The 13,493-nt window shown below is 50.9% G+C and overlaps 1 protein-coding gene across 1 annotated transcript in view; it reads left to right on the top strand.

Annotated features, from left to right (window-relative positions):
* LOC138491166 (acetylcholine receptor subunit delta-like) overlaps nucleotides 1-13,493 on the top strand; it is a 129,873-nt gene that overhangs the window by 24,186 nt on the left and 92,194 nt on the right. Inside the window, exon 2 of the mRNA XM_069617541.1 lies at nucleotides 10,123-10,268. Within this exon, the coding sequence (XP_069473642.1) occupies nucleotides 10,123-10,268 (146 nt within the window). The remainder of the gene's footprint in view (nucleotides 1-10,122; nucleotides 10,269-13,493) is intronic.

Raw genomic sequence — 13,493 nt, 5'->3', positions numbered from 1 at the left:
TGTCTGTTACACTACAACACAACTCATAAAATAACATAACTTTGCATGCAGTTCTTTGACAGGGTCTACAGCTTTGAGGTGCAGGAGTGATGACGTGTTAAGACCAGAAACCGTGTCCCCTCTGCCTAAGCAGTCAGACATATTCTTCAGATAAGACTTGTGGTGAAAAGAAATCCCTGTTGCTGCACACAGAAGCAGGGGATGGATTCTGCAACATGCCAACTGGAAGCCGGTGGATTGTGCACATACATATTGAAACGAATAAAAAAAGACAACAATATCATTACAGACTTTTACCTCACGCTATGCTCTTAAAAAACTTCTCAGAAAAACACATTCCCCGAAATAGGTCCCGTGCTGTGGCAGGTCCTTACCTGCTGGTAATTTTTGCACTTATTTCTATGAGGTTATTTTAACAGCACTTCTCTTTGTGAAAAACGTAAGCATTATGGAACATTCAGGGCTGAGAGGCCATATTGTGCAATGGGTTGCATATGTATTGTGAAGCTGCGAATCAATTGTGCAGCCGCTTAGAAGAAACCTTCTCGTGTGCATTTGTCAATGTTGAACACCTGATCTACAACCCTTGTCACAGACATTTGGCACACGCTGCGGCTTTTGATGAAGTGCACTTGTATATAATGATAGACATTTCAACTTGGCCGTTCACAATGAATGTGGCCATTATAGGGACGAGGAAAAACAACTTGTTAGTTGTTAGGAAAGATTTCACATGTGTATGTAATTTTCCCTCCATGTGTCAACCCCCAAACTGTATTCTTGTGTGGCCCTTATGGGAGGAAGTTTTATCCGTTTCTCCACCCTCCTTATCTTTGGACTTTTTCCCCTCCTCCTGCTTACCAGGATGAGTCGTGTCCTTATGGGACACTCTATGTGACACCCACATGTCTGCTGCTATGGCAAGTTTCTTAGGATCTATCACCTTTGAATCTGCCAAATGCTACTTAAGTTCAGGGGAAGAAGAGGCAAAAATGTGCTCAAGCATGACAAGACTTATCATACCTTCAAAGGTAGAAACCTTATAACCTTCAACCCAGCTAGTCAAGTTTTTTAAGGATTCAGTTACATAAAATACCCAAGTACCACTTGTTTTCTTTTTGTACTCTCTGAATCTTGTACAGGACTCTTTCCAAACTTTAAGATGAGAGTTTGCTTCAACATTGCACAATCTGCTCTCTCAGCTTTTGACATTTTCATAATGGCACTATAGCCAGAATGGTGCAGTCTGCTAAGTAACCAGGCAATTTTATCAGCATTGTCAACTTGTTGAACTTCACAGGCATACTGAAATGCATTCAGCCAGTCCATAATGTCATTCTTTTCCTCATACACACTGAGCAGATCCTAAGGGAAATTTTGGAGGAGAGGAGGCCCCAGAAACATGTCCAGGACCCTTGGATCCATTGTTAACCTGAAGCTTGGCCAGTTCCAACTGGTGATCCCTGTCTTTCTGTTTTTCTTCCCGGTCTATATTCAGTTTGGTCATGTTAAATTCAAGCTCCTTCTGTCTAAACAGCAGTTCTTGCTTCTTGAATTCAAGCCTGGCCTCACCTTCACTACTGGCAGAGTAAGCACTAGACATTACATCCTCCAAGTCCTCATGGGTCCCATGACCAAGTGCAGCGACAGAACTGCCGTTCTGCCAGTGGGGGGAGCCCCACCTCCTTCTGTACTGCCCACAGGAGCTATGGCACTAAGCTGAGCTTCTTGCCAGTCCATGATTCTTTGGATCATTTCCATTGTTGTGCCTTGAGCAGAGACACCGCTCTCAGCACACATCCTTCTCAATGTTTAAGATTTAGAAGCATTTAAAGTTAACAAGGTACTTGTTGCCATACTGTTTGATAGGACTAGTTCCTTTTTCAGTTATACTACAACAATTCACTATGTGTCCTGGTAGGAATAACTTGAAATGCCTTCACTAGTGTGCAACACTGGATACCTTCAGTCCTATCCCACCGCTGTACACCAGTTTGTTAAGAAGGATTTCTGAACTCTGACCTGGAGGGGCAGAGGTTCAGAGGGCCAACCTAGTTTCTTGGAACAGGGTAACCTCTGGACAAGCCAGACCAATCAGGGTAGCTATGGCAGGCGGTCAAGACTAAGTCTCAGGAGGGTGAGGGTGACTGAAGGACCTCAATGAGCACACAGAGCAAGGACACTTACAAATTACTCCAGAAAGGTGTTATATTAAAAATATAGACACATTTATTACTGCCTTTGTAACATAGACCATAGCAAAGAATCACAGTAACACTAAGTAAACCAATACATCACACTCAATACAATCTATATACAAGCCCAAGGGGGTCTAAAGGGATGACTGCACGACATATGTTGACAACCTAGAGGGGAAGGAAACAGGCAGTGCAGTTAGTCTTTAGGCCCAATCAACATCAGTTATTCACCTAACTAAGAGGCAGTCCAAGCCCTAAGAGGAGGGGAGCCTTGTGCTCAATAGTACATGTAATGCAAACGCATGCGGTTGTTCCAATGGTCAAAACAGGGTATCTTCAGCAGCTCAGGAAGTTGGATAAGGTGATGAAGAATAAGTTCCCACTATTCAAGAAGGCCCGCCACTTGAAGGCACAGGCAGTTCGAGAGTTCGGGATGGAGTCGCTATTTCACAATAACAGTGGACAGGAGAGGGGCCCCCAGGGGCCACTTCTGTGTAAAGATGGGCGCTAGCGGCCACTGTTTGGAGTAAAGATTACTCACCAGTCCCTGAGGCCCGGACACCCAAACTTCAGAAGGTTAGTCCAATTTGGTTGCAGGTTCGAATGTGGCAAAAAGGATGTCTCAGCACCTTTTAGTTCCTGAGATCCAGCGTGGATTCCCAAATGGGACAGTGGCGATTTCTCCGCTCCAGGTGGATGAATTGCCCCCGTTTTACTGCAGCAGGCTTCAGGGGCAAGAGGGTCACAAATGAAGTGGACTTGCAAAGGACGTTGGCACAGCAGGGCAACACGGTAACCACGTTTACTCCAGTCCGGGCGCACTCGTCTCACTTCAGACCTGGGAATACCAAGTGTACGAAATTCAGTGTGAGGGTGCCGTGGACACAGAGCTAGCAGTATACCAAGTTTTGAGGGCCTCCTCAAAACAACAGCAGAAACAGAGCAAAGGACCCATGTAAGCTGGTCAGCCCAATGGTTGGCCCAGGGACACTTCCGAGAAAGCTTGCTTGCAGATTTTGGTGAAGGTGCCGAGAATAGTTGGTACCACTATTCCAATGGGTCGAAGCATCTTCGCAGACCTTCTAGGACGACCAGATCCTGAGAGGTCCCACGGGGCGACAGCGGGCTCAGGGTGCCAAACCTTCCAGCGGGTCACCAGCGGTTCCTCGACTCAGCTTCGTAAATTGCAGGATACTTGGATCCTATCCTTTGTTCAGTGAGAACTCAGGAGATCGACCTGGTAGTGGTGTTTCCAGCCTCCTCTTATCCAAAGTTCCCTTTGCGCCAAAACGGAGAGGACCCAATGGGAGATCTGCTCACAAACACACACACCATATGTGAACCAATCACAGACCACGGTGGTCTCAGGCATTCAGGACACTCCAGACTCTATGGCACACAGGATGTAGATTGGGACCAGACATCCCAGCCCACATCCTGGAGGCGCACACACAAGGCATGCAGAAGCCCGCGAAAGCATTGGGATTCGCGGGAAAATGCATGACCAAATAAGGACTGGCCCAGGTCGACTTGACCTGGGGAAGGTGAAGGGGCAAGATGGCCAAAGGACAGGACAAAGAACCTCGTGGCAGGGCCATTTTAGAGTCAGGCCACCTATTTGTGCCAAACACGGTTAACGCAGTTAACATGGCAGGAAAGGGTTAAAAATAATGCGTAACAATAGCTGCCACGAGTCCTGTCCATGACACATCTGCACAGTTCATAAAAAGTCCAGCAAGAGTATCTAGGGCCTTTGGAAATGACTATAGACCCAAGTGTGCTGTATGGTAAAATACATTGCACACTTGTTACATGTTGCACAAACGTTGCAACATGAGAAAAGGACTAAGGGAAACAAAGTCTCCCAGTCCTGACTGTCTTAAGAGCATGTCAGTTTCCCCATAAAAGTGAGCGAACGCCCAGAGGAGTGCAGCTGAAGGCTGTGCTTCTCTGGCAAAGTCAGTCAGTGGTGTCTAAACAGCAGCAAAATGTTTGGGGGTTGACACATGGAGGGAAAATTACACACACATGTGAAATCTTTCCTAACACCAGTCACAGCAGATGAAGAGCCAATTGGTGCGCATTAGCATCTGCACAGCTGAGGCAGTGGCACGAGGGAATATTGGAAGGCATGGTGTAAGTATGCACTGTATAAGGACATGTGAAGGGACTGAGTGGCCTTAGTTACCTTCTGAAAAGCACAGGACTCAGATTCAGGCAGCAGCTGCAATAGTACACTGATGGCTGCGGCACTGCCTGATGTCCGTCATTGTTCCTGAAAATAGTCAACAGGACCACTGAATAATATTCCTTGTATCACATTCAGTTTAATGGAGGCACGCACCGCTTCAAAAGTTAATTGGCCGGGCCAGCATCAGCAGCGCAATATCAAAAGACGGGCTGGAGGCGTTTCAAGGAAAATGCGAGACGGGACTCCTGATATTCCTGCTACGCAGCTCAGCCCCCCTCCCACTTGTTCTCCACGCCCCCCACATCCCTGTCCCCCATACACAGCCCTTGGTCCAACCTGTGAGATCAATTAATCTTGGGGACTCCACAGACTACATGGCATACAGGGTTGTCCTGTACCTTTACACCCCTGAGCTCCCGCTACCTGGAGGGACTATTCCCTCTATCTTGAAAGCTTGCAAGAGGGGGAGACCTCTGTTGACCTGGAGTCTGGAGATGGGGGCCCAGGGCCCGGCAGCACTTTGATGGATCCCTCCATGCGTCTCACATCTGACTCTTACCCCAAGGGATGCAAAACCAACCACACTGGTGAAACTTGCTTGTTGGTGCCGGTCCAGTCTGGATTAAGATCACAGCAGCAGGTGCTGCCGCTGCTCATAGGTGGCTGACAGGTGTGGTGCTGCTGCTGACTGCAGTGCGGCGGTGCTGCCCAAGAAGCAAGAACATGGCGTGGTGGGGGCCGGCGGGCTGGGCACTACCGCTATTAGTGCGGTCTCTCGTCTGCTGCTGCATGATACCTGTCTGCACAGACAGTGCACGGTGCACAAACAAAGACTACCTGCCTGCTGCTGCTGCTGCTGCCTCGCCATGTGTGCGGCTGTCCTGGGGTGACTTCTGTCTATGGAAAATCATGCCCGGCCCCAACCCAAGGCCCATATTATCCTCTCATGTCGACTCAATGTTTGTCACATCACGGAATTGACCACTCCTCCTCTCGGCTGTCGGCGCCGAGTATGTCTGTGTGCAGGGTGCTGCATTTTTATTGGTTCCCTTCCCCTGTGGCCCTCAGCCCCAGGCACAAGTTGCTTTCAACTTTGCGTGCAAGTGCAACAAATTTGTTGTTACTTCCTGCAAAGTTGAAAGCAACTGGAGTGTGAAGTACTGTGAAGTTCACTTGTGTACCTCGGGTGTGTGCGGTCATGATGGGGGTGGCCCAGCCAGCCCAGAGCACAGCCAGCCCTGCAGGGCAGGCGGCTGCAGGCAGCCCAGCCAGCCCTCGGGGCCTCAGCCCAGCCCAGCAGGCAGTCTGCCCCGGCGCCGGGGTTAATTATTGCACTCGACTCGGGTCGAGTCTCTCTCTGCTGCTTCCAAGCATGGCAGCCTGGCTGACTGGCACCAGCCATGCGGCCGGCCCCAAGGTTCCCCAGGCCACATGGCTGCAGGCTGCCACCTGCGGCAGGCAGAGGCGAGCAATGCACAGCGGGCAGTGGCCCCCCCTGTGATGGCTGCTGCTGCATGCATGCAATTTGCAAAATTAAATGTGTGCAACACACACACACACGTTGTTTCCTTGCTTTGATGAATGCTGGCGCCACGCTGCCCAGGGCCAGCCCAGTCCCTGGCTACCTGAGTGAGGGTGCCAGTGCCACCAGTATTCCATCACGGCACTGCATGCACACGCCAGGCGAGCTGCCAGCTGAGCCAGCCATTACAATGAAAAATAATTTCAAAAACACCTGAACAAAACCGGGCCAGGATTGGCTGATGAAAAAGCGGCCCCCAGGTCCTCGAGGTTGTTCGGCCAGTGGCCGAACATACAATAGCCCCAGTACGACCCTGCTAGTGTCCGATGTTTGGTGGGTGGTGAGCAGTAGATATATAGGGTCCAGAGGCTGCAGGCTATGGTGCTCATGATGTGATACTGCTAAGGATGTAGATTGTGCGTGTTAGATGCACCTTCTAAGTAGTGGCCAAAGGTAGAGCTAGACTAGGCTTATAGGTGGGTGAAGGGGGTGTGCTCCGGTCACTGGAGGGAAAAGCTGTTTGCAGTTGTGGGTGATACAGGTCTACCCTAGTCACTAGAGCAAAATACAAGAAGGCTAGATCACTTTCTATCCAAGGGCACGCTAAACATGAATGCAATGAAAGGAAAATCACGCAATAGGCTGGTTCACTTATCAGTCAGCATTTTACCAGACTAAACAGGGTATTAATTAAGTAAGTAAGCAGTTTATACGCAACCTACAGATATGTGAGGTGACCAAGTTTACTTGCAGGATATCAAGTTAGCTTAATAAAGGGTTGGCATCACTAGGTAGTCAATCTAATCCCAGATGTGCACATCAACTATAAACCTAGTAGCATCAAATATATACTGAGGGCGGGCCGGTAAGACAGACGCTATGGTAGAGCTAGCTATCTGGTAAAAGCAGTCAGCAGAGAGCCTAGTGAGAGAGATTCCAATTGTTTTTCAATGCAAGAAAGGTCCATGTGATAGCAGGGTGAGGATTGGCACGTATGAACAATGCATGTAAGGTCAACAGTATATCTATTTATACAGGGTGGGTAAGCATAGGCGGCACGTGATTATAACATATGACAAATTAAATGAACTAAGATTAGACAGACCAGCGTGACAAGGTGGTAGAGCGATCAACATGTGGCGCGGATGCGAGGTTTTGCTAGGCATAATGTAGGTACATGATAGTGGCAGATGGAACATATGTAATAATCGCAAAAGTTACAAACCGACCGCCAGACCGGTTAAGTACCAGACAAGGATTTCTGGGTGCACCGGAAATCATTGGCGAGGTGTGCATGAAATTTAACTGTGGCTGCTTGAACGGACGGAGCGGGTCTGAGGGCTCCCACGAAGGGAGGCGAACATAGTACCTTATGTATAGTCCTCGGCTGAAGGGGTACAGCGGTCAGGCAGGGGTTCTGGCAGACGGCTGGGAAGGCTTGGACAGGCTGGGACAGGAAAGCAGCCTTAGTTCGGGCCTTGGTGCGGTGGGCCGGCTCACGCCTGCCGGTTGGTGGTTGGCCCAAATGAGTGGCCAATGGAGAGAGCCCGCAACCTGGGTGGGCCAGACAAGTGATGCTGAGGGCCTACAAATGCTGGGCGGCCATCTTGGAGAGGGCGTCCACGAGATCCACAATATGGGATCTGTGAGACAAACGGAATGAACGCTGTAAAGCGTGTAACTGTGGCTGCAGGCAGCTGAAATTCCTCGACAATGCGGAGACGGAGGGCATTTAACAGTGCTTTATGCGGCAATTAATAGGCAGTTTCCTGAAGTGATCGGATAAGCCAACTGGCCTACCGCATTGTAGGAGGAAGCTCCAGCTTCACCCCTAGGCATTGCACTGCTTCCGTAGTGTTGAGAGGGGCTCCTACTCCTCCAGCGTTGTGATGAAATTAGTGAATTAAAATGACTTTGCTTCTGTTGGTTTTTCAATCTTTTTTTAATTGCCCTGTCTTTTAAGTGGGGCTATGTTATCCTCTGACTCCCCCTCACCTAGTTTACCCCCTCCATACTACTCTGTGGCCCACTGCACAAATCCGCCCCCCACCCCTGTAACTGTGCATCAGCACGTTTTTCAACTCCTGCAGTGGCAAAGGGATGTTTTGCTGTTGTTCTCTACTTAGGGGGAAGGTGGGACAGAGAGGGGGTCCCATTTTTTTCCTTCTATTTAACCCTACTTTGGACCTTTTGCTGTGCACTTGATTTCCCTTGTCACATTCCCCCTGCCCCGCCAGCCCCCCACTCTGTCCTTACAACTGCTCAGTACCAGCATCAATACATTCTCCCGGCGGATCAATTATCAGAGCCATTTGTTATGGGTTGAAACTGTGTAGAAATTGATTGATTGCAATTGTCCTTTTCAAAAAATAGGAAGGTTACCTTGCAGTGGTCAAGCCTTCTCTATGCCCCTCGGAGGTACTCAGATGGCACTGCAGTGGTCTGGCTTTCTCAGTGTCCCACTGGCGCAGTCGGATCAGCTTGCAGTATTCCAGCCTCTTCTGTGCCCCTCGGAGGTAGTCAGATGGCACCGCAGTGGTCTAGCTTTCTCAGTGTCCCACTGGGGCAGTCGTATCACCTCGCAGTATTCCAGCCTTCTCTGTGCCCCTCTGAGGTAGTCAGATGGCACTGCAGAAGTCCAGCTTTCTCGGTTAGGGTCTCATTGATCCCCTCACTCACCTCGCAGTGTTTCAGCTTTCTCCATACCTTACTAAGACTCTGTTTTTTTTCATAGGTCCGGATGTCACTGTGTCTCAGGTAGCTATGTCCCCCTGCAGTGTTCCATCTTTCTCACTGTCCCACTGAGGAAGTCACACCAACCTGCAGTACTCAGGACAAGCTTTCTCAGGGTCCCATTGAGGAAGTCCCATCAACCTGAAGTACGCAGGTCAACCTTTCTCAGGGTCCCACTGAGGAAGTTCCATTAACCTGCAGTACTCAGGACAAGCTTTCTCAGGGTCCCACTGAGGAAGTCCCATCAACCTGAAGTACTCAGGACAAGCTTTCTCAGGGTCCCACTGTGGAGGTTGCATCAACCTGCAGTACTCAGGACAAGCTTTCTCAGGGTCCCACTGAGGAAGTTCCATCAACCTGTAGTACTTAGGTCAAGCTTTCTCAGGGTCCCACTGAGGAAGTCCCATTAACCTGCAGTACTCAGGACAAGCTTTCTCAGGGTCCCACTGTGGAGGTCTCATCAACCTGCAGTACTCGGGTAAAGCTTTCTCAGGGTCCCACTGAGGAGGTCCTACCAACCTGCAGTACTCAGGTCAAGCTTTATCAGGGCCCCAATGACCACTTTCTGATGGTCACAATGAGGTCAAAGGGGCTGGTCTAAACCCATACGATCCCCATTGGCCATTATGAAACTCTGTGTGCATGGAGAGGCTTAACCAGCGGTTTATGTGGAGGATATCCTCCTGCTCTGTTATTGGGAAGGCAAGTGGGTTGTGATGGTGGGGGGCTCTGGGAATGGTTAGGTTTTCACCAGGGTCTTCCTGTCCTAGAAGGGTTTTCCGATGGTCTCCCTCTCCTTGAAGGGATAATTTAATTTCCCTGATCCATTCCTGGTTTTCCGGTTGTGCGAAAAAGGCATTGTCGGAGATGTTGTCCATGTGAGGGTGGTTTGCCTATACAAATTTGATATTTGGGCCATGAGATTTCCTGATGTCTTCCCCGACTTAAGTGACATTACCAGATATTTTGCCAGGTTTTCCCTTTCCCCAATCACTAATTCTGTTTCTCAGTCTGTGTTTTGTTTTGGTTTCTGAGGGGTATTATGAGAAATGTATTCTTCTCTAAATGATTTGGCTAGGTACTCGGCTCCCCGAGTTGCCAGTTACGTGGTCACCAGACAAAGCTCCAGGCAGGGAACCCAAGCTAGTCACACCGGCATGTGATAGTAGTCCAATGTTTTCAGTGTCATTACCAGGCAGCCATTCTGCCTTAGAATAGTCAAGCGTTTGGAGTGTCCCTCTGCGGTAAAAGTCCAGCTTTCTCGGTGTCCCTCTGAGGCGGTCACGTGACCCTGGAGAGTCCATCAGCCTGATTGACAGAGCGTTTTCCTATGGGATTGCACCATTATGAAATGCTTCCATGAATCAGGCCCCATAAGTCTTAATGCACCTCTGTGGCAGAGGCAGCAATGCTCTGCCTCCCGTGTCTTGTGCGTTACATGCATGTCATCTCATCATGGCTGATCTTCTCCTTCCCAGGTATTCTCTGCCGGAGTCAGGAGGAGGACCTGATCAACCATCTCTTCAAGGAGAAAGGCTACAATAAGGATGTCCGGCCCGTGAAGAGCAAGGATGAGACGGTCGTGGTCTACCTGGCGCTGACTCTTTCCAACCTTATCTCTCTGGTAAGCGCTTCCTGTCGAACTCCTTAGGTACAATCACTGTCTCAATCTCACTCTGATCAACCTATTCTGAAGTCAGCAGTGCAATCTCTCTGGCAGCGCCAACAGGTGCAAACATTTGGCTCACAATGAGTCTGCTTTCATTTTCGCTTCTTTCCTCACGGTTCACCGACACCTTTTTCCTTGTGATGTCCCATCTAGGACCTCACATGTGATGTAACTCAAGATAAGTGTCCATGGCAGTATTTAAGACTCACGTGCCAGGGTGCTACAAAGGTACCCTCTGGTGTGCTTCCGCAAGCAGGCAGCCCTGCTCGGTTCCTTGCATATACTCACTGGCTGGTCTGCTTCCCCAAGCAGCTCGCCCTGTTCAACTCTTTGCCTGTAAGCACTGGCCTGTAAGCACTGGCTGGTCTGCTTAGCCAAGCAGGTCGCCCTGCTCGGCTCCTTGCTTGTATTCACTGGCTTGTCTGCTTCCCCAAGCAGGTCACCCTGCTCGGCTCCTTGCCTGTAAGCACTGGCTGGTCTACTACCCTAAGCAGGTCGCCTTGCTCGGCTCCTTGGATTTATTCACTGGCTGGTCTGCATACCCAAGCAGGTTATCCTGCTCTGCTCCTTGCATGTATTAACTGGCTGGTCTGCTTTACCAAGCAAGTCACCCTGCTCCGCTCCTTGCCTGTATTCACTGGCTGGTCTGCTTCCCCAAGCAGGCTGCCCTGCTTGGCTCTTTGCTTGTATTCACTGGCTGGTTTGCTTCCCTAAGCAGGTTGCCCTGCTCGGCTCCTTGTCTGTAAGCACTGGCTGGTCTGCTTTACCAAGCAAGTCGCTCTGCTCGGCTCCTTGTCTGTATTCACTGGCTGGTCTGCTTCTCCAAGCAGGTCGCCCTGCTTGGCTCCTTGCCTGGAAACACTGGCTGGTCTGCTTCGCTAAGCAGGTCACCCTGCTCAGCTCCTTTGCATATACTCACTGGCTGTTCTGCTTCCCCAAGCAGGTCGCCCTGCTCGGCTCCTTGCATGTATTCACTGGCTGGTCTGCTTCCTCAAGCAGGAGGCCCTGCTCGGTTCCTTGCATGTATTCACTGGCTGGTCTGCTTCTTCAAGCCGGAGGCCCTGTTCGGCTCCTTGCATGTATTAACTGGCTGGTCTGCTTCACCAAGCAAGTCGCCCTGCTCGGCTCCTTGCCTGTATTCATTGGCTGGCCTGCTTCCCCAAGCAGGCCGCCATGCTCGGCTCCTTGTTTGTATTCACTGGCTGGTTTGATTCCCTAAGCAGGTTGCCCTGCACGGCTCCTTGCCTGTTTTCACTGGCTGGTCTGCTTCCCCAAGCAGGTCACCCTGCGCGGCTCCTTGCCTGTATTCACTGGCTGGTCTGCTTCCCCAAGCAGGTTGCCCTGCTCTGCTACTTGCGTGTACTCCCTTGCTGGTCTGCTTCCCCAAGCAGGTCGCCCTGCTCGGTTCCTTGCCTGTATTTACTTGCTGGCCTCTTCCCCAAGCTGGCCGCCCAGCTTGGCTGCTTGTATCTATTCACTAGCTGGCCTGCTTCACCAAGCAGGTTGCCCTGCTTGGCTCCTTGCCTGTATTCACTGGCTGGCCTGCTTCACCAAGCAGGTCGCCCTGCTCGGCTCATTCGTGTAAGCACTGGCTGGTCTGCTTCCCTAAACAGGTCGCCCTGCTCAGCTCTTTGCATATACTCACTGGCTGGTCTGCTTTCCCAAGCAGGTCGCTCTGTTCGGCTCATTACCTGTAAGCTCTGGCTGGTCTGCTTCCCTAAGCAGCTTGCCCTGCTCGGCTCCTTGCATGTATTCACTGGCTGGTCTGCTTCCTCAAGCAGGAGGCCCTGCGCGGCTCCTTGCATGTATTCACTGGCTGGTCTGCTTCCCCAAGCAGGTCTCCCTGCTCGGTTCCTTGCCTGTATTTTCTTGCTGGCCTCACCACCAAGCTGGTCGCCCAGCTTGGCTGCTTGTATGTATTCACTGGCTTGCCTGCTTCACCAAGCAGGTCGCCCTGCTCGGCTCCTTGCCTGTAAGCACTGGCTGGTCTGCTTCCCCAAGCAGGTCGCCCTGCTCGGCTCCTTGCCTGTAAGCACTGGCTGGTCCATTTCCCCAAGCAGGCCCCCCTGCTCGGCTCCTTGCCTGTAAGCACTGGCTGGTCCACTTCCCCAAGCAGGGCATCCTGCTCGGCTCCTTGCATGTATTCACTGGCTGGTCTGCTTCACCAAGCAGGTCACCCTGCTTGATGTGTGCACTCACTGGCTGATCTGCTTCCCCAAGCAGGTCGCCCTGTTCAAACTGTGCACTCACTGGCTGATCTGCTTCCTCAAACAGGTTACCCTGTTCGGCTCCTTGAATGAATTCACTGGCTGGTCTGCTTTTCTCAAACAGTTTACCCTGTTCGGCTCCTTGCATGTATTCACTTGCTGGTCTGTTTCCTCAAACAGGTCGGCCTGTTTGGCTCCTTGCCTGTAAGCACTGGCTGGTCTACTTCCCCAAGCAGGTCGCCTGCTGGGCTCCTCTCCTGTATTCACTGGCTGATCTGCTTCCCCAAGCAGGTTACCATGTGTGGCTCCTTGAATGAATTCACTGGCTGGTCTGCTTTTCTCAAACAGGTTACCCTGTTCGGCTCCTTGCATGTATTCACTGGCTGGTCTGCTTCCTCAAACAAGTCGGCCTGTTTGGCTCCTTGCCTGTAAGCACTGGCTGGTCTGCTTCCCCAAGCAGGTTGCCTGCTCGGCTCCTCTCCTGTATTCACTGGCTGATCTGCTTCCCCAAGCAGGTCACCCTGCTCGAAGTGTGCGCTCACTGGCTGATCTGCTTCCTCAAACAGGTTACCCTGTTCGGCTCCTTGAATGAATTCACTGGCTGGTCTGCTTTTTTCAAACAGGTTACCCTGTTCGGCTCCTTGCATGTATTCACTGGCTGGTCTGCTTCCTCAAACAAGTCGGCCTGTTTGGCTCCTTGCCTGTAAGCACTGGCTGGTCTGCTTCCCCAAGCAGGTCGCCTGCTCGGCTCCTCTCCTGTATTCACTGGCTGATCTGCTTCCTCAAACAGGTTACCCTGTTCGGCTCCTTGAATGAATTCACTGGCTGGTCTGCTTTTTTCAAACAGGTTACCCTGTTCGGCTCCTCTCCTTTATTCACTGGCTGGTCTGCTTCCCCAAGCATGTCACCCTGCGTGGCTCCTTGCCTGTATTCACTGGCTGGTCTGCTTCCCCAAGCAGGTCATACTGCTCAG

The sequence above is a fragment of the Ambystoma mexicanum genome, chromosome 10, assembly GCF_040938575.1.
Source record: "Ambystoma mexicanum isolate Mex_15411 chromosome 10, UKY_AmexF1_1, whole genome shotgun sequence".
Lineage (NCBI taxonomy): Eukaryota > Metazoa > Chordata > Amphibia > Caudata > Ambystomatidae > Ambystoma > Ambystoma mexicanum.
The sequence above is the reverse complement of the archived record's forward strand: the minus strand, read 5'-3'. Positions and strand labels throughout refer to the sequence as shown.